The 21,761-nt window shown below is 37.1% G+C and overlaps 1 protein-coding gene across 7 annotated transcripts in view; it reads left to right on the top strand.

The window, feature by feature from the left end:
• NF1 (neurofibromin 1) overlaps positions 1 to 21,761 on the top strand; it is a 304,417-nt gene that overhangs the window by 153,897 nt on the left and 128,759 nt on the right. For 6 of the 7 annotated variants that reach the window (XR_008997245.1, XM_057501130.1, XM_036906309.2 and 3 more), the window contains exons 16-22: positions 1,276 to 1,399; positions 2,777 to 2,935; positions 4,887 to 5,136; positions 5,675 to 5,748; positions 5,977 to 6,060; positions 20,540 to 20,980; positions 21,366 to 21,505. Coding sequence is in view for 6 of the 7 variants with exons in the window: in XM_057501130.1 (XP_057357113.1) it covers positions 1,276 to 1,399; positions 2,777 to 2,935; positions 4,887 to 5,136; positions 5,675 to 5,748; positions 5,977 to 6,060; positions 20,540 to 20,980; positions 21,366 to 21,505 (1,272 nt within the window). In the remaining variant the exon portion in view is untranslated. The remainder of the gene's footprint in view (positions 1 to 1,275; positions 1,400 to 2,776; positions 2,936 to 4,886; positions 5,137 to 5,674; positions 5,749 to 5,976; positions 6,061 to 20,539; positions 20,981 to 21,365; positions 21,506 to 21,761) is intronic. The other variant, XM_057501129.1, reaches the window with a different exon arrangement.

The following is a 21,761-nucleotide window of genomic DNA, read 5'->3' as shown; positions in this document are numbered from 1 at the left end:
ACTGTTATTTGGTGTATTTTCTTCTATTTCAGATTGCTGTGTAGTTAAAATGGTGTTTTAAGTTGATTTTTACAGTTAAAAACTTCAGTGTTAAAATTTTGTGACTTTAATAGTTTATTTCAGTTTTCAAACTGTGATCTGTCATAAATTTTCCATAATGCCAGTGTTTTTGGTGAATGAATTAATGATGAACATCTGCTTAGAAGGCAAAAATATATTCAGAATTTTATGATTTATCTCCTAGGTTATATAGTTATTGCCTTTTGATAAGCATAAAGGCAAACACATTGAGGAAAATGTAAATGTGTAAACCTCAGGTTTTATCATTATCTTATCTTAAATGTGGGTGTACTAGTCACTTGGCAGCTGAGTTAAATCCTAGACTCTACAGCAATACTCTTCAGTAGTAATGTGATGTCAACCAAATAAAATTTTCTAGTTGCCACATTAAGAAGTAAAAGGAAACAGGTAAAATTAACTTTACAGTATTTTTTAACCCAGTATAAGTATCTAGAGTATTCCTTCAACATGTAATAATATAAAAGTTATTAATGAGGTATTTTACATTCGTTTTTTCATAAAGACTCCAAAATTTGGTGTGTGTTTTGCACTTACATCTCTGTTGGTTAAGCCACAATTCGAATGCTCAGTAGCCACATGCGGCTCACTGGCTGCGCATTTAAATTGTGGCTCTAGAGTATATTTTTCTCTTAAGGCCAGGTATAAATGTTACAGGCCTTGTGGGCCATATAGTCTCTGTCATTACTACATTTAATTCTGCTATTGGAGCCTGAGAGTAGCCATAGGCAATAGGTGAATGATGCGTGTGGCCTTGTTCCACTAAAACTTTATTTACAAAAGCAAATGGGTTTTTTTCCTTGGATTTATGTATTGGATTGGCCTGTGAGCAGTTATTTGCAGACCTCTACTGGGTTTACATATACTCTGGTTTACATATAGCAAGTAGGCTTACATATAGCCTGTGCTGTGTACATGGTCTGTCATTTTGTCTTGATTCCTTTGCAGGGGTGAGATGTATGGATGAAACAGTTGGGAGTTTGGGAAGTAGAGGACTTGCTTTTTTTCTTTTCAATCTGCAGACTTATTAGTTATTATCATACTACTAACATCTTGATAACCATTTCTCTTTAACAAATGCTAAAGGGGGAAATAAGCATCTCTAAACTTGTATCCATTATGAGAGAATACAATTCTTAAGTACTGATTTTATCTATATTAGGTTATTTATTGACAGTGAACTTTATGTTACTGCAGCTCACAAATGCTTTTTTACATCTGCAAGAAATTAACTAGCCATCAAATGCTTAGTAGCACAGAAATTCTCAAATGGTTGCGGGAAATTTTGATCTGCAGGAATAAATTTCTTCTTAAAAATAAGGTAAGCAAAATGACATCTTTATAAATGGAATCTTTGGAATGGTAATGAGAAGAGATTAAGGAAGTGTTTATAAGCCAAATTAAGCCCTATTTTAGCTCCTCCCTCACACAAAGTCCATTATGTGTGGAGGACAGTGGTTGACAAATCAACATTTTCAAAAGTATTCTGAAGCTTTGACCTTAAAGCACAATCTTGAGAAATTCTAGTTGACTTTAGCAGGACCCCATGCGGCAGGCCTAAGAGAAGTGGGGGGCTGTTATAACCAAAGTAGATTGAGGAACATACTCTCTCAAGTTTGTACATAAGACTTGTTTCTTATGCTAGTCTAGTCCAGAGAGTGTTAACTACCAAGAAAGTAAAGGGAAGAGGTTGAGGGTCCTCAATCTAGGTCTATTTATATTCTTGCCATAAAAGTTGTATTTCTTGAAAATATATCAGGATTCTTCTTCCTTAGGGACAAGTGGAAAGTTTTGATTCTGAACTATGAAAGCATGGTGACAAGGTTTTGGGGGAAAGAGAAGAGCCTTAAATTTCTTTTAACATAAAATTTCTGTAATTAGTCCATTGAAAAATTCTTCTATTATGGCATAGTTTTAGGAGTACTTGGTACAATGAATTTTTATCCATTTCTAGAATCATAGCTACAAGAAATCTTAAATGTATCAAACTCATGTTTTTCAGCATACCATGCAGTTTGTTAAATTTTTTTTTTTGTTGTTTAGAAATGGGTTAATGGTGAGTTGGATTTATTCACATCTGGCTTATCTTAGTGTGTTAATATAGTAGAATTTGGCTTTATTCCAAAGATAAGGAAGGAGATTAGACTTCAGAGTTTCATGCCTTTGCTTATGTTCTAACTCTCCAGAGTATAAACATTGGTAATCCAGTAATAAACCTGTAGTATTTGGTCAGTAAAGTCACTGTTAATAACATTCTTGGCATATATACCAGTGTTCATTACTGGTCCAGAGGAACTTACTCTCAAAACAGTCAACTTCCATTGATCCTGACATGGCATAGGATAAATCTTACAGGAGAGACTCTTTGTCATTTATAACTGACTGAGAAGTCCACTATGTGTTCCATACAGTAGATTTATGTTGTTGTACCTGTGTCCAGGTTAGATCTACAAATGTTAGTTTCTATTTCTGAATCTGTTGTTTCTGATGAAGTGTGAAAAACTGTGAGCAATTTCAAAGGCATTGAATGGGCGTCATTTGTATGATTGGGTTTCTAGTGAATGTTCAGGGTGAGGTGTAGGGTATTGGGAGGAGAGGTTTTCCAGGATAGTCTCAAACAGAAAGGCGATGCATATTAAGTATTTATTTCTCTTGGTTATTAGTGCTTCAGAAAGGCTTACTTACTTCTTCTTTCTAGCAGGCAGATAGAAGTTCCTGTCACTTTCTCTTCTTTTATGGGGTAGGATGTGATCCATCTAGTGGCAATACCAGTCAGATGTCCATGGATCATGAAGAGTTACTACGTCCTTGTACTCCTGGAGCCTCTCTCCGGAAGGGAAAAGGAAACTCATCCATGGTAAGCAGCTTCATTTGCAGTTTTCCTGTATCATCATCTATGTTGTATACATTTTTTTTTAACGTACCAATAATAATTAAATGTAAATGGTCTGAATATAACAAAAGATTGGTGGAGTGGATTTTTTTATTAAGGTATCGTTGATATACAGTCTTATGCAGGTTTCACATAAGCAACATTGTGGTTACTACATTCACCCATATTATCAAGCCCCCCCACATGCCCCATCGCAGTCACTGTCCATCAGCATAGTAAGATGCTATAGAGTCACTACTTGTCTTCTCTGTGCTATACTGCCTTCCCCATGTCCCCCTTACATTATGTGTCCTGATCATAATACCCCTCAATCCCCTTCTCCTTCCTTCCTCACCTGCCCTCCCCACCCACTTCCCTTTTGTAACCGCTAGTCCCTTCTTGGAGTCTGTGAGTCTGCTGCTGTTCTTTTCCTTCAATTTTGCTTTGTTGTTATGCTCCACAAATGAGTGAAATCATTCGGTACTTGTCTTTCTCTGCCTGGCTTATTTCACTGAGCATAATACCCTCCAGCTCCATCCATGTTGTTGTAAATGGTAGGATCTGTTTTCTTCTTATGGCTGAATAATATTCCATTGTGTGTATGTACCACATCTTATTTATCTATTCATCTATTGATGGACACTTAGGTTGCTTCCATGTCTTGGCTATTGTAAAAAGTGCTGTGATAAACATAGGGGTGCATATATCTTTTTGAATCTGTGATCTTTTTTTCTTCAGGTAGATTCCTAGGAGTGGAATTCCTGGGTCAAATGGTATTTCTATTTTTAGTTTTCTGAGGAATCTCCATATTGCTTTCCACAATGGTTGAACTAATTTAGTATCCCACCAGCAGTTTAGGAGGGTTCCCCTTTCTCTGCATCTGCCAGCATTTGTTGTTCATTCGTTGTCTTTTGGATGTTGGTTTGTTGTATATTTTTTTAATGAATGTTGGTAAATTTCATTTAGGTAATCTAAGAGTTGCTTAGGTTCTAGTTCTTTCACTGCTCTTTGTAGGACCTCAGGCAAGTTCCTAACATTTCTGTGACTCAATTCCTCAACTTTAAAATGAGGATAATAGCTTCTGCCCCAGAATTGTTGTGAGGATTAAAGTAGATTGTGTGTAAACAGCACTTGATCAAATATTTGACACTTACAAGCTATACCTAACAGCTATAATTATAAACCTCTACCCCATAAGAAAGACCATTCATACCCCAGAAGTTTAAAAAGTTGTTCCAATTAACAAAAGTACAAATTTATTGGGAGAAAAAGCAAGTTTGTTTTCCAGATCAAAGCTTTTTTTACCCTTAATTTTCAAGATAACCTTCTGTTGGGTGAACAAACAACAGTTAAGGGGTGTGGTACTTACTGTTGTCTACATTACCTGCAGAATTTGCATTCATTTTGTAAACAAGAATATCTCTATTTCATGTTTCAAGAATATGTAATCCAAATCAGGTGTATCTTGTACAGCAATATTTAGTTGTTATTTGTGACCTCATTTTAGTCAGTTGTTCAGTGTGCTTGTTTTATTTCTTCCCTCCAGTAGGTAGGTAGAAGTTCCTGGTGCTTCCTCTTTGTCATTTATAGTTGACTGGGAAGTGCATTACATTTTTCATGCATTGGATTTATGTTGTGGCTGTTTTACTTGTGTCTGTGATAGACTTAGTCTACGTTTCTGCAATCTGGAATAGGGTACTTACCTATTCTATTTGGACAGATAGTAGCATTAGTAGCATTATATTGGTCCAACTTATCTCTTTTCTCATTCAGACCAGATATTTTGGGTTTTGAAAATTGCTGTCATGATTAGAGGGGAAAGCTCTTGTGGATTATTGTATACAGATATGTATGATACACAGTTTGTTGTCTGATTGGGTTTTATAAACAAAATAACCTAAATTGTAAACATATGCCTCCTCCCCCCGACTCCCAGGATAGTGCAGCAGGGTGCAGTGGAACCCCACCCATATGCCGACAAGCCCAGACCAAGCTAGAAGTAGCCCTGTACATGTTTCTGTGGAACCCTGACACTGAAGCGGTTCTGGTTGCCATGTCCTGTTTCCGCCACCTCTGTGAGGAAGCAGATATCCGGTGTGGGGTGGATGAAGTGTCGGTGCACAACTTCTTGCCCAACTATAACACGTTCATGGAATTTGCCTCTGTCAGCAATATGATGTCAACAGGTAAATAGATTATGTTTTTCTCATTCAGTCTGCTTTGAATCACATGACATCCGATTGTGCTAGGAATGTAGGAATGTATTTAAGATTACTACTTTGTAAGTTTACAGGCTAATTCAGATAGCTTACTTGAAATTCTTTTCTGCACAGGTAGGGTAAAACTGAATAACTCTTAAAGTAGTTGTTAACTTCTCACTGAGTTTTTAATATGCTGTACATTTATTTAAAAACTGGCAGTATACATTGCTGTTAGAGATTATATAATTTACTGTGCCTGAAGTGTATATAGTGAAGTTTTAAACATATTGGCACATGTTTTGAGTAAATATAGGTGGGAATAGCTATTTTATGCTGTGCACATTGTGATGTTCAAGTTAAATACCTTTCCAGTGAGGTTGGTAGGAGGAAGTGTTCTGCTTTATCATTTGAAGCTTGCATTCCACCCCTCCTACTCTGCCTTTTGGGTGTGGCTTGCCCGGCTCTCCATTGGCAAACAGGACTCTTAAGTGCACTAAGTTGATTTGCTGTTGCCTTTGCTTAGGAAGAGCAGCACTTCAGAAAAGAGTGATGGCACTACTCAGACGCATTGAGCATCCCACTGCAGGAAACACGGAGGTATGCTATGCCCTTAACAACAGAAACAGCCTTCCCAGGCTCCCACTCAATTTTAGAAAACTCACGTTATATATGTGTGACCAGGAACCTCTTTTGAAGCAAATGTTAAGATATGTGCATATTACAAATAGAATACTTAAATTGTATACCAAATTTGAGACCTATGACTGATTGATTTTTAGCCCTAGCTTTTAAGTTGTTTTAAAGTGGTAATTGCCTTCATTTTAGGCATGGGAAGATACACACGCAAAGTGGGAACAAGCTACAAAACTAATACTCAACTATCCAAAAGCCAAACTGGAAGATGGCCAGGTGAGTTTTATCTGTTAATTGATCTGCTTAAACATACGTTTAGCAAGTGAAGTGAAATTTCACTTCAGTATTCTTTTGTGAGTCACTCTTAGTATAATAACTATATAGTTGTTTTAAGACCAGTATTTAGTTGTGGTTCATCTAAACCTGTACTGTGTCTCATATCATAGCCACTAGCCACATATAGCTACTTAAATTTAAATTTAATTAAAATTAAACAAAATTAGAATTTTGAAAATAAAATCAGTTTTTCTCGGTCATATAGTAGCACTACTATATTGGACAGCACAGATATAAAATGTTTCAGTCACTGCAGAAATATTGGACAATACTGAGCTAGAGATTTGTGGTAGAGACCATTCCTCTTTCTTTCTCTTTCTCTGTCAGGGTACTTCACAGACTTTTCAGGGAAGAGATGACAAAGGTAGAGAAAAATAAAATTGAAACAATACAGTTGGCATTTTACTAGTTATTCTAATTAAAGGATCTGATGGGAAGATTAAACCCATAGGTTAAATGAAATTTTAAAACTTGGATATTTCAACTTTCATCATCTCCCCTGTAAATTAACAATCAGTTGCTATTTTTGTATATTTGATTTGTAATGGCCATATTGCTATAATTATTAGGTGTCCTAGGAAAATTGGTTAGTTTACCTTTGCTTTTTTCTTGTAATGCTTAATCAAAACAAGAAAAAAGATATTTTTATGAAGCAAAAATATGTACCTAGTATCATTATTTGGAGAGGACACATTGCTTTAGAATGAAAACTTTTTTTTTGGTATCTATTTTATTGAGATCCAATTTGCATACCTTACAATTAACCCATTAGCAAGTACAATTCATTGGTTTTTAGTATATGCACAAAGTTGTGCAGCCATCACCACAATTTTTAAAACACCCATACACTTTAGCCATCATGCCCTAACCTCCCTTTTTTTTTTTTTACCCTCAGTCCTAGACAACACTAATCTACTTTTAATCTCTGTAGATTTGCCTATTCTAGACATTTCACATAAATGAAATCATGCAATATGTGGTCTTCTGTTTGTTTTTTTCACTTGACATGTTTGCCTGTGAATCAAAGCTTTTTAAATGAAATTTTATGTTCTCGTTGATTATATTAGTCTATGACAAAAAAATTTTAGTGGTTCTTTTAAAATATGTATAGTAATTTTAAGTTTGGGTTATTTATTTATTTTCATCTTTCACATAGTTATTTTTTTATTGAAATATAACATACATACAAAAATATGTACAAATCTAAGTGACAGTTCAGAATATTAAGAGAGGAACATACCTGTGCACCCAGCACCCTCATCAGGAAATAAGTCACTGCCAGAACACCAACGTCTTCACCGTGCCCCTTTCCAGTCACCAGCAACCCAGGAGTGACCATTATCCTGCTTACTGAATACCAGTGTTCCTGTTTTTAAACTTTATGCAAATGGAGTATAGAGATATACTTTCTTGTATCTGGTTCTTTCACTCAGTGTTATTTTTATGAGATTTATCCATACCACTCTGTGCAGTTGTAGTTCATCCATGGTTACTGTATATATATATATTACTTCATTCAACAAACTTTTTAGAACTTTTAGAATGTTTATAATTCTCTGTTCAGAATTTTCCTTTTTTTTGGCATTGGATAGCTATAGAAAGAACACTGCTGCTCTGAACATTCTCGAATGTGTCTCTTCATGACCAACTGGATGTATTTCTGTAAGGCGCATAGTTTGCAGTGGAATTGCTCTGTCATAGGCTATGCAGATGCACATATGGGGAATATAAATTGGTACGACCACTTTAAAAACTGGTGGTTTCATAAAGACTTTTAAAAGACAATAAACATTTTTAAGTTAACTGCTGCAATACCTATGTAGTGCCTATATAAATCATAAAATATCATCCAGCTACTAAAAGCATTCCATTTAAAGAATATATGCTAAATGAGGCAGTTGATTCACAGAGGTCTAGAAGTAGTTTCTTATACCTGCATGAAAAAGCAATTTTTCTATTGTGATTGTTCAAATTATAGCTTTTTAAAGACCCAAACTAGAAAATGAAATACTGCACATACTTTTCCTAGTTCAATTAGGTAAAAAAAAAATTGAAGCACTTAAATATTCAGTAAAATGAGACATTTATATCATATCTAGGCAGAAGTAAGCTGAAAACATTATATTAATGTAATATAATATATTCAAAATAACTGAATTCACTGTGTCAGAGAATGGAACAATATTATCAAAGCAGTAACAAGACAAGGAAAAACTAAAATTGTACCAGTGGATTAGAACTGGAAATCAAGAAACTTATGGTAATCATTTGAACCCTGATAAGTATGTAAATATATGGCAGAATTCAAACTAAAGAAAAAACACTAACTTATTTCCTTATGTACTACACAAGTCAAGACACAAAGGATCCACCCAAATGGAAGAACAATGCTGTTATCAAAATGTTTATATTTCAGATTAAGTTTAACTTATTTAGCTTTCTTTATATATGACACAGTTCAAGAAGATTTAACTGTAGTCTGAAAACAGAGTAATCAGCACTATGTTCCCAGAGTCAAGAAGAGAATAAGTATTATTATTTCTTTGTTTCTGTTGGAGGGAATCTAATCAAGAATGCCAAAAAATGCTGCAAAAAGCAAGACTGAGTGATAAAATATAAACCCTGTGAGAGAAGTCTTTAACCTAATATGAAACCCATAATTACTAAAAAAAAATAACATGATAAAAGTACATTAAATCTATGAATCCACCACACCTAATCAATAAGAATACACAAAATGAACTTTGACTACTGCATACAAATTTTTTTTCCTTAATTTTCAAGGCAGTCTTCAATGAATATCATTAAAATTTGTCTGTCCATGGGAAACTGTTAAACCACTGTGTTGTGTACTTAAAACCAATATAAGATTGTATTATCAGTGATACTTCAAAAAAAAAGTTGTCTATCCATAAACCAGCCTACTAAGGAACAGAGAAGTTTTTCTGCTTCATTTATTAATCCTTCAGAAAGATTAACTGCATCATCATCTTGGACTATATCTCACAACAAAGTGTCCCTTTCTTGCAAAATGTTATCCAGATTAATGTCTGTCACAGCATTATCTTGAATTGATGCTTATGAACTGCAGGCCCTTGACTAATGTGTTTATGGTTAAATAGATGCTAGATTGGGAAGACGTTATAGATGAGATGTTAGCTCTGCACGAGAATTAATCTGAAGTAGCTCCTTTCACACCTAGATTCTTCACCAAATAACCAGTCATATTTTTTTCTGATTTTGCACTGACCTGGGAGCTGCTGTAACTACCATCAGCAGCATTTTGCATATCATCAACCATATGCCCATCATGGTGGTGGTGATGCTGTGGGCCAGTAAACTCCTGACAATTACATAATTCATTTCCAAGAGTCTCCTGAGAATGCCTCCAGTGTTTGTAATACAAAATTCTTGGATGCTTGTGCTATGTGAGCAGCATCCATTTCCCCTACAATACTGTGTTCTGGGTCTTCAGAGTGTTAACAGCCATCTAACGTTCATATTAGATTATCTACCAATGGCACTGACTCAGTGTTAAAACCAGGTCCTTTCCTGTCCATTGCTTGTCCCACTTCTTACTGATAGACCATGGGACTCCCCTAAGCACATGCCTGCTTGACTTTCTAACTTTCCATTCCAAAGATCTGTACCATACACAGCTGCTTTTACGAGAATTATGGCCATATTGTCATCTTCATCTTCTTTAAGGGCTTCAATATCTGCCGTATCTTCTGACTGTACATGACTTCCAGGGCTCCCAGCTGACTTGCTTGCATGGCTAGACTTCACCTCATTTCTAGATCCATCACTATGCCTACTACTGCTACAAAGACCACTGCGTCCATCTTCACCACTGTTGGCATTTTCATCAAAACTTCCCTGTATGGATTCCTCATCTTAAAGTTGCCATTGCATGTGTTTGATTCTATTAATGAGTTGCTTATGCATTTCAATGTCACTACCTCCACTTTGATGTTATCACTGCTTTGAGTACCAGCTGCACATGATCAAGGTGATAGAGCTGCTTTTCTGAGCCCTTCTTCCCTTTCTTTTTTTTCCAGTGGGAAGATTAGTATTTAGTAAAGATGCAGAAAGAACTCTGTTTAGATAGCTGCACTTAACTACTAATGCTTTATTCCATAATGCTTTAATGAACACTCAATGCCACGTAGTGTCTGTTCAATATGAACATTAGCCTCAAGAGCTGAGACCAGATTAAGGAGATGTCTAAGTAGTAGTGGATCCAAATTCTTGATAAGTAAAGGAAGTTATGTATACCTACTACAGTGTTTCAATTGTGGTGCAGCTCAAATACAGTCAGTATTTTGAGACCTCAGTCACCCCCCAAAAAATTGGAATCACTTGTCACTGTTTGATAATCTCAATATGTAAAATTGGTTCAAATATCATTGTTTATAAGCCAGTCTTCATGTTCTTTGTAATGTATGTTTCTGTGACTGACACCAGTGGTTCCTTATTGCATACCTCATTTAAGGTGTGAGATTGATTGGTTATCTGACTAATCTAGCCAACCTCATAGTCAAAGTAGGTGACATGAAGTACTTCAATACAAGTACTATGCTTTCTTTTTTTAATTTTTATTTTGCTAAGGTATTACTGATATGCACTCTTATAAAGGTTTCACATGAAAAAACAATGTGGTTACTACATTTACCGATATTATCAACTCCCCACCCATACCCCAATGCAGTCACTGTCCATCAGGGAAGCAAGATGCCAGAGATCCACTATGTCCCTTCTTTGTGCTACACTGTTCTTCCTGTGATCCCCCACACCATGTGTACTAAACATAATACCCCTTAATCCCGTTATCCCTCCCTCCCCACCCACTCTCCCACACCCCTCCCCTTTGGTAAACACTAGTCCCTTCCTTGGGTCTGTGAGTCTGCTGCTATTTTGTTCCTTCAGTTTTGCTTCATTGTTATACTCCACAAATGAGGGAAATCATTTGGCACTTGTCTTTCTTGGCCTGGTTTATTTCACTAAGCATAATATCCTCCAGCTCCATTCATGTTGTTGCAAATGGTAGGATTTGTTTCTTTCTCATGGCTGAATAGTGTTCCAATGTGTATATGTACCACCTCTTCTTTATCCATTCATCTACTGATGGACACTTAGGTTGCTTCCATATCTTGACTATTGTAAAAAGTGCTGCGATAAACATAGGGGTGCATATGTCTTTTTGAATCTGAGAAGTTGTATTCTTTGGGTAAATTCCTAAGAGTGGGATTCCCGGGTCAAATGGTACTTCTATTTTTAGTTTTTTGAGGAACCTCCATATTGCTTTCCACAATGGTTGAACTAGCTTACATTCCCACCAGCCATGTAGGAGGGTTCCCCTTTCTCCGCATCCTCACCACCATTTGTTGTTCTTAGTCTTTTCGATGCTGGCCATCCTTACTGGTGTGAGGTGATATCTCATTGTGGTTGTAATTTGCATTTCCCCGATGATTAATGATGTGGAGCCTCTTTTCTTTTTTTTTTTAGATAATTATTTTTTATTGAAGGGTAGTTGAAGCACAGTATTACATTACATTAGTTTCAAGTGTACAACACAGTGATAAAACATTTATATACATAATTCTAGGTTCCAGCTATCACCCTACCAAGCTGTTACAATATCTTGACTATATTCCTTATGCTATACATTACATCCCGGTTACTAATTTATTTTACCATTGGAAGTCTGTCCTTTTTTTTTTTTTTTTTTTGTGAGGGCATCTCTCATATTTATTGATCAAATGGTTGTTAACGACAATAAAATTCTGTATAGGGGAGTCAATGCACAATCATTAATCCACCCCAAGTGTAATTTTCGTCAGTCTCCAATCTTCTGAGGCATAACAAACAAGTTCTTACACGGAGAACAAATTCTTACATAATGAATAAGTTACATAGTGAACAGTACAAGGGCAGTCATCACAGAAACTTTCGGTTTTGCTCATGCATTATGAACTATAAACAGTCAATTCAAATATGAATACTCATTTGGTTTTTATACTTGATTTATATGTGGATACCACACTTCTCTCTTTATTATTATTATTTTTAATAAAATGCTGAAGTGGTAGGTAGATACAAGATAAAGGTAGAAAACATAGTTTAGTGTTGTAAGAGCAAATGTAGATGATCAGGTGTGTGCCTGTAGACTATGTGTTAATCCAAGCTAGACAAGGGCAATAAAACATCCACGGATGCAGAAGATTTCTCTCAGAATGGGGGGGGTGAGGTTCTAAGCCTCACCTCTATTGATCCCCAATTTCTCACCTGATGACCCCCCTGCGACTGTGCCTGTCTTAGGTTGTTCCTCCCTTGAGGAATCTTACCCGTCTCTGGCTAACCAGTCATCTTCCGGGGCCATACAGGGAAATGTAAAGTTGGTAAGTGAGAGAGAAGCCTTATTGTTTGAAATGGTTAGCTTTTTATTTCTTTGCATATTTATGCCCTGTAGCTTCTATGCCCAGCATTTGTCTTGAGGTATCTTTACCACTTGGAAGAATTATGATACTCGGTAAATTTGATATGAGGCATGAATTCTATTTAAGGGTTGTAATTAGGAAGGAAGAAGAAAAGCTATAGAAGTAGCAGGCAGAAGACAACATGGGAAGATTGATTATTTCTTTGACGTATCTTCTTGTAGAGTAACTTCAGCATGTATAGGTTTTAAGCTACTACTTAAATTGCGCACACACATTAACATAATAGGAGTATAGTTACATAACCAAAGCATATCTGTAATTACCAGCCATCTCCAGTGAAACCAAGAAAACCAGTTAGGCACCTTAGGCATTTGTGAAAACTTATCTATGATATGGTGGATATTGTCCAACTGAACTTGAACAGTCTGAGAGAAATCAGACAAATTAAAACAACCCATTCCTGGGGAATGTTCACATCCCTTATGTTCTTTTAACAGTAAATAGTCTGTAGTTGTAAGATTTTGGAGTGCTACAATTTGCACTTCTCCTAATTCTTGGTTGAGTTCCAACAGTATAGATCCAGTCAAATTTGTTGTTTTACTGTATGCACAGGCCAGCTTAGATATCTCCTTCATTCCCATGGCAAGTCCAGGAGTTGGTGAGATGAGTGCATCTACAGCTGTAGCAGTGCATGGATCTTTGTTGGGGTTTTTTGATGATCATCTTCTGGCATGAGTCTTCCAGAGAGTGCTGATGTTGGAAGTTCTTTTTCATATCGTATCTTAGTTCATTTTCGGGGTAGCCCAATTAGGCTTTGATCTTCTGTATAAACGCAAACAGACCCTTTGCCTACACTTTTATATGCCCTTTATACCCTTGTGTAGAACTCATTGGAGGTTACCACACAGGAACTGCCCTTTTTTTTGTTTGTTTGTTTTGTTTTGTTTTTGGTATCACTAATCTACACTTACATGATGAATATTATGTTTACTAGGCTCTCCCCTATACCAGGTCTCCCCTATAAACCCCTTTACAGTCACTGTCCATCAGCATAGCAAAATGTTGTAGAATCACTACTTGCCTTCTCTGTGTTGTACAGCCCTCCCTTTTCTCCTACCCCCCCATGCATGTTAGTCTTAATACCCCCTACTTCTCCCCCGCCCTTATCCCTCCCTACCCACCCATCCTCCCCAGTCCCTTTCCCTTTGGTACCTGTCTGTGATTCTGGTGCTGTTTTGTTCCTTCAGTTTTTCCTTTGTTCTTATATTCCACAGATAAGTGAAATCATTTGGTATTTCTCTTTCTCTGCTTGGCTTGTTTCACTGAGCATAATACCCTCCAGCTCCATCCATGTTGCTGCAAATGATTGGATTTGCCCTTTTCTTATGGCTGAGTAGTATTCCATTGTGTATATGTACCACATCTTCTTTATCCATTCATCTATCGATGGATATTTAGGTTGCTTCCAATTCTTGGCTATTGTAAATAGTGCTGCGATAAACATAGGGGTGCACTGATCTTTCTCATACTTGATTGCTGCATTCTTAGGGTAAATTCCTAGGAGTGCAATTCCTGGGTCAAATGGTAAGTCTGTTTTGAGCATTTTGATGTACCTCCATACTGCTTTCCACAATGGTTGAACTAACTTACATTCCCACCAGCAGTGTAGGAGGGTTCCCCTTTCTCCACAGCCTCGCCAACATTTGTTGTTGTTTGTCTTTTGGATGGCAGCCATCCTTACTGGTGTGAGGTGATACCTCATTGTAGTTTTAATTTGCATTTCTCTGATAATTAGCGATGTGGAGCATCTTTTCATGTGTGTGTGTGCCTCTGAATTTCTTCTTTGAAGAATTGTCTGTTCATATCCTCCACCCATTTTTTAATTGGGTTATTTACTTTTTCGGTGTTGAAGAGTGTAAGTTCTTTATATATTTTGGATGTTAAACCCTTGTCAGATATGTCGTTTACAAATATATTCTCCCATATTGTAGGATGCCTTTTTGTTTTGTTGATGGTGTCCATTCCCATACAGAAGCTTTTCAGTTTGATGTAGTCCCATGTGTTCATTTTTGCTTTTGTTTCCCTTGCTTGAGGAGATTCGTTCAGGAAGAAGTTGCTCATTTATATTCAGGAGATTCTTGGCTGTGTTCTCTTCTAAAAGTTTTATGGTTTCATGACTTACATTCAGGTCTTTGATCTATTTCGAGTTTACTTTTGTGTATGGGGATACACTTACCCAGTTTCATTCTCTTACATGTAGCTGTCCAGTTTTGCCAACACCAGCTGTTGACGAGGCTGTCATTTCCCCATTGTATGTGCATACCTCCTTTATCATATATTAATTGACCATGTATGGTTGGGTTTATATTAGGGCTCTCTAGTCTGTTCCATTGTTCTATTGTTCTGTTCTTGTGCCGGTACCAAATTGTCTTGATTACTATGGCGTTGTAGTAGAGCTTGAAGTTGGGGAGAGTAATCCCGCCAACTTTATTCTTCCTTCTCAGGATTGCTTTGGCTATTTGGGGCCTTTTGTGGTTCCATATGAATTTTAGAACAATTTGCTCTAGTTGATTGAAGAATGCTATTGGTATTTTGATAGGAATTGCGTTGAATCTATAGATTGCTTTAGGCAGAATAGCTATTTTAACAATATTAATTCTATCCATGAGCATGCGATGTGTTTCCATTTTTTGGTCTCTTCTTTAATTTCTCTCACGAGTGTCCTATAGTTTTCAGGGTATAGGTCTTTCACTTCCTTGGTTAGGTTTATTCCTAGGTATTTTATTCTTTTTGATGCGATTATGAATGAAATTGTTTTCCTGATTTCTCTTTCTGCTAGTTCATCATTAGTGTATAGGAATGTTTTGTGTATTAATTTTGTATCCTTCAACTTTGCTGAATTCAGATATTAGTTCTAGTAGTTTTGGAGTGGAATCTTTAGGGTTTTTTTGTGTACAATATCATGTCATCTGTCAATAGGGACATTTTGGCTTCTTCCTTACCAATCTGGATGCCTTTTATTTCTTTGTGTTGTCTGATTGCCACTGCTAGGATCTCCAGTACTATGTTGAATAAAAGAGGGAGAGTGGGCATCCTTGTCTTGTACCCAATCTTAGGGGAAAAGTTTCAGCTTCTCCCTGTTAAATATAATGTTGGCTGTGGGTTTGTCATATATGGCCTTTATTATGTTGAGATACTTGCCCTCCATACCCATTTTGTTGAGAGTTTTTATAATGAATGGATTTTGAATTTTGTCAATGCTTTTTCGGCATCTGTGGAGATGATCATGTGGTTTTTGTCCTTCTTTTTCTTGATGTGATGGATGATGTTGGTGCATTTTCTAATATTGTACCATCCTTGCATCCCTGGAATAAATCCTACTTGATCATGGTGGATCATCTTTTTGATATACTTTTGAATTCGGTTTGCTAATATTTTGTTGAGCATTTTTGCATGTAAAACAAAAATAGAAAATTACAGACCAATATCCCTGATGATTTGTATTTCTGTGGTGTCCATAGTGATTTTTCCTTTCTCATTTCTGATTCTGTTTATTTGTATAAACTCTTTTTTCTTCTTGATAAGACTGGCTAGGTGTTTATCTATTTTGTTTATTTTCTCAGAGAACCAGCTCTTGCTTTCATTGATTCTTTCTATTGTTTTATTTTTCTCGATTTTATTTATTTCTGCTCTAATCTTTATTATGTCCCTCCTTCTACTAACTTTGGGCCTCATTTGTTCCTCTTTTTCTGGTTTTGCTAATTGGGGGTTTAGACTGTTCTTATGGGGTTGTTCTTCCCTGAGGTAGGCCTGTATTGCAATATACTTTCCTCTTAGCACGGCCTTGGCTGCATCCCACAGATTTTGCGCTGTTGAATTTTTTTTGTCATTTGTCTCAATATATTGCCTCATCTCTGTTTTTATTTGGTCATTGATGCATTGGTTATTTAGGAGCATGTTGTGAAGCCTCCATGTGTTTGTGGGATTTTTCATCTTCTTTGCATAATTCATTTCTAGTTTCATACCCTTGTGGTCTGAGAAACTGGTTGGTACAATTTCAAACTTTCTGAATTTGCTGAGGCTCTTTTTGTGGCCTGGTATATGATCTATTCTTGAAAATGTTCCATGTGCACTTGAGAAGAATGTGTATTCTGCTGCTTTTGGTTGTAGAGTTCTGTAGATGTCTGTTAGGTCCATCTGTTCTAATGTGTTGTTCAGTGCCTCTGTGTTCTTACTTATTTTTGTCTTGTTGATCTGTCCTTTGGAGTAAGTGGTGTGTTGAAGTCCCCTAGAATGAATGCACTGCATTCTATTTACCCTTTTAATTCTGTTATAATTTGTTTTACATATGTAGGTGCTCCTGTGTTGGGTGCATAGATATTTATAATGGTTATATCTTCTTGTTGGATTGACCTCTTTATCGTTATGTAATGTCCTTCTTTGTCTCTTGTGACTTTCTTTGTTTTGAAAAGTCTATTTTGTCTGATACAAGTACTGCAACTCCTGCTTTTTTCTCTCTATTAGTTGCATGAAATATCTTTTTCCATCTCTTCATTTCTTGTCTGTGTATTTCTTTGGGTTTAAAGTGAGTGTCTTGTAGACAGCATATAGATGGGTCTCATTTTTTTATCCAGTCAGTGACTCTATATCTTTTGATTGGTGCATTCAGACCACTTACATTTAAGGTGGTTATTGATAGGTGTGTACTTACTGCTATTGCAGGCATTAGATTCATGGTTACCAAAGGTTCAAGGTTAACTTCCTTAATATCTAAGAGTCTAACTTAACTCACTTAGTATGCCATTACAAACACAATGTAAAGTGTTTTTTTTCTTTTCCTTTTTCTTCCTTCTCTATTCTTCATATATTAGGTATTGTATTCTGTTCTCTTTGTCTATTCCTTGAGTGACTTTGGGAATAGTTGATTTAATTTTGCATTTGCTTAGTAATTAACTGTTCTACTTTCTTTCTGTGGTTTTATTACCTCTGGTGACAGCTATTTAACCTTAGGAACACTTCCATCTATAGCAGTCCCTCCAAAATACACTGTATAGATGGTTTGTGGGAGGTAAATTCTCTCAGCTTTTGCTTATCTGGAAATTGTTTAATCTTGCTTTCAAATTTAAATGATAATCTTGCCAGATAAAGTATTCTTGGTTAGAGGCCCTTCTGCTTCATTGCAGTAAATATATCATGCCACTCCCTTCTGGTCTGTAAGGTTTCTGCTGAGAAGTCTGATGATAGACTGATGGGCTTTCCTTTATATGTGATCTTATTTCTCTCTGGCTGCTTTTAATAGTCTGTCCTTATCTTTGATCTTTGCAATTTTAATTATTATATGTCTTGGTGTTGTCCTCCTTGGGTCCCTTGTGTTGGGAGATCTGTGCACCTCCATGGCCTGAGAGACTATCTCCTTCCACATACTGGGAAAGTTTTCAGCAACTACCTCCTCAAAGACACTTTCTATCCCTTTTTCTCTCTCTTCTTCTTCTGGTACCCGTATAGTATGAATATTGTTCCATTTAGATTGGTCTCACAGTTCTCTCAGTATTCTTCCATTCTTAAAGATCCTTTTTCGTCTTTGTGCCTCAGCTTCTTTGTATTCCTCTTCTCTAATTTCTCTTTCATTTATTGTCTCCTCCACCATATCTAATATGGTTTTAAAACCTTCCATTGTATGTTTCATTTCTGATAACTGTGTTCCTTAATGATTGGATCTCTGACCGAAATTCATTCCTGAGTTCTTGAATATTTTTCTGTACCTCCATAAGCATGTTTATGAGGTTTATTTTGAAATCTCTTTCAGGAAGCTTCATGAGGTTGGTTTCATTTGACTCCTTCTGTGGTGTATGTTTGATTTTGTTTTGAACCAGGTTTCTTTGACGTTTCATATTTGTATGTGACACCCTCTAGTGCCCAGAAGGTCTAGTCTCTGGAGCTGCTCAGCCTCTGGAACAATGTTGGGAGTGGCACTGGAATGGTGGTGTTGCCTGGCGGGGAGCAAAGAGCTGTTTTCTGCTTCCCAGCTGCTATGCCTGTCTCCACTGCCAGAACCTGTGGGCCGAGCTCACAGGTATAAGCCTCTATGCTTTGCGTTTGTAGCTGCTGTAGGTGGTGGTTCCCTCTGGCTGGCCTGACCCCAGGGTGGGGTTTGCCAGTTTGGAAGCCATGTGTAGGCTGGCTGGGAGCAAGGTGCAGCAGGCTGCATTTCACGTAGGGGGGCCTTGGAGCTACAGGGCCTTGTAGCCAGCCAGGGAGCTGGAGCACCTGAAGATCGTGAAAGTTCTGCACCTGGACAATTTTGTCTATCTGTCCTTTCTCCTGAGAGGATTCTCTGTGCAATCCTTGCCCCTTTAGCAGCCCTTTTGCTGTTAGGAAGTCTCTCAGACTGCCCCCCTTTCTTTTGTCCCAGAGCAGCCATGTATGGATCCCTGTTTTCCACAAGTGGCTGGAGTCTCTGTCTGTCCAGGTATTCTGCCTGTCTTAGCTTTCCAACCTCCCTAATCACCAGAGCCCCATGCAATGTAGGTTTGTGCTCCCAGAGCATATCTCCAGAGCTAGGTGCTCAGCAGTCTCAGGCCTCCACTCCCTCCCTGCTCTGTTGCTCTTCCTCCCACCAGTGAGCTGAGGTGTGGGAAGGGCTTGGGTCCTTCCAGGCCATGGCTTTGGTATGTTACCCTGTTCTGTGAGGTCTATATTCTTTTCTCCAGGTGTATGCAGTCTGGCACAGCCCTCTTTTCTGTTGCTCTTTCAGGATTTGTTGTATTATATTTTCATATTATATGTGGTTTTTGGAAGAGGCCTCTGTCTCACCTCTCACGCTGCCATCTTTAATCTCTAACACTTCCTAGGCTTTCTTTATCAAAGCATAACATCATATCCAATGATTCTTTCACTATGCCCCACGTTTTATCAGCTAAGTGGCCCCCTGCAGTGTCTTAACTCTTGATCAGAGAACTTACATAAATACCTGATAACATAGGTCCTAAAAGAGATGTGTTGCATGACAGTAGAGATATGTAGCCATATTCTCATGTTAGCTACAACTTTAATACATGCATCATAAGAAATGTCAGAGTTTCAGGAGTTCTGTATTCACAGCAATCCTTCATAAGGGAAAGGCCATTTTTTTCAGTAAAACAAACATAGCAAAGCAAATGCAATGGCACTTCTACATCATTTATATCACAGAATGCCCCTAATATGTTGTTTCTTGGGTTGATAGATCCTCTAGAGTTGGATAAGTATTATGCTTATAAGGAATGTCTATATGGGAAATTGAATTTAAAAATTTTTTGACACACATACTATGAGTTTTTCTTTCTTACCTGTATACCATAAACAAAAGGATTAGAACATTGAAGATTCCTGTTCAGTCATATTACAAATTCTTGTAGAGTTTGATTTTTCTTCTATTGCATTTTGTCTTTCTGTTCTTCTGTTATTACACTCATTTTCAATATTTAGTGGTTCTGCTCTGTTACTCTCAGCTTGCCACATAGAATCTATGTTAATAGTAGAATAATGTTTACAAAGCTCCTGGTCCAAAAGTACTCGAACTTGGGCTATCACTAAGTTATTAATAAGTGCACACATAACTTGGTTAAGTATCTCTAAATGCTTGTATTCCTTGAAGCAACAGAGACATTGCCTCCATGTCCAGGAATTGATATAAGCAGATAATTTGATTGTATGTTCCTTTCTGAACTGCAGTCCATCACCACCTTCCATATCTCATACTGCTGTGTTTATTGCTACCTTCTGTGTTTATTGCTACCCTCAGTTTTACAGGGCTCATTTGTCCTTGAGCAGTAAGACAGCTGTATGTGACTAGAGATGGCAGTGTAAAGACTTAAATTTTTTCAAATGTAAAGAAATGTTCTTTTGTCATGGAAGAAATGTTGGATAAAAGGTAATTTGTTAAGTCTCTCAACCAGTTTACATTGAATTCACGCTTTCCATAAAAATTTTGTGTTTAGGCTGCTGAAAGCCTTCACAAGACCATTGTTAAGAGGCGAATGTCTCATGTGAGTGGAGGAGGATCCATAGATTTGTGTGACACAGACTCCCTGCAGGAATGGATCAACATGACTGGCTTCCTTTGTGCTCTTGGGGGAGTGTGCCTGCAGCAGAGAAGCAATTCTGGCCTGGCAACCTATAGCCCACCCATGGGCCCAGTCAATGAGCGGAAGGGTTCCATGATCTCAGTGATGTCCTCAGAAGGAAATGCAGATACACCTGTCAGCAAATTTATGGATCGGCTACTATCCTTAATGGTGTGTAACCATGAGAAAGTTGGACTTCAAATACGGACCAATGTTAAGGATCTCGTGGGTCTAGAATTGAGTCCTGCTCTTTATCCAATGCTGTTTAACAAATTGAAGAATACCATCAGCAAGTTTTTTGATTCCCAAGGACAGGTAAAGTGTTCTTTGCTTTATTTTTCACTCTCCCTATGAATAGAATGACTTGTTTGAAATAGTGCAGCCTTTTTCTTTTAGATGACTTAATTAGATACTGGCATGAACATTCACTCACAGTTTTTTAAAAAATAGGTTAAAATTGCAGAGGGAAGAATAATGTAGGAATCAATTTGTTTTTTAGGAACTCTAGTGTGTGGGTGTGCCTGGAGTTATGAATGTCTTGGATGTGGGTGTACATGTCTGTGTGTACCTATGTGCTTGTTTGGATGTATGCTTGTGAGTACATTTCTGCATGTGTATGACATTTAGATCAGGTAACTTCATCTCCCTATGGTGTGGCTGCTGTGCATTGATCCCAAAATGTACTTTGTTCTTTGTCTAGGTTTTATTGACTGACACCAATACTCAGTTTGTAGAGCAAACCATAGCTATAATGAAGAACTTACTAGATAATCATACTGAAGGCAGCTCCGAACATCTGGGGCAAGCTAGTATTGAAACAATGATGTTAAATCTGGTCAGGTAAGCATTCTACTGAAATGTAGCGGAAGCATAATGGTATTGGTAGTTATTAGTGAAATAATTTGCCATTCTTTTCTTTATTGACCCAAATTGGGGTGTGACAATAAGGTAACCAGAAGTTTTGTATGTTCTCACGTAAATAAAATAAAAACCTTACAGTTTTTGTAGTTCCATTTAACCATTTAATTAGAGATTAAAGCATGTAGAAAACCTTTTGTTTATATCTGATAAAATCGTTTTAATGTTTCTATGTCTA

Source organism: Manis pentadactyla, chromosome 4 (genome assembly GCF_030020395.1).
Source record: "Manis pentadactyla isolate mManPen7 chromosome 4, mManPen7.hap1, whole genome shotgun sequence".
In the NCBI taxonomy this organism is placed as follows: domain Eukaryota; kingdom Metazoa; phylum Chordata; class Mammalia; order Pholidota; family Manidae; genus Manis; species Manis pentadactyla.
The sequence above is the reverse complement of the archived record's forward strand: the minus strand, read 5'-3'. Positions and strand labels throughout refer to the sequence as shown.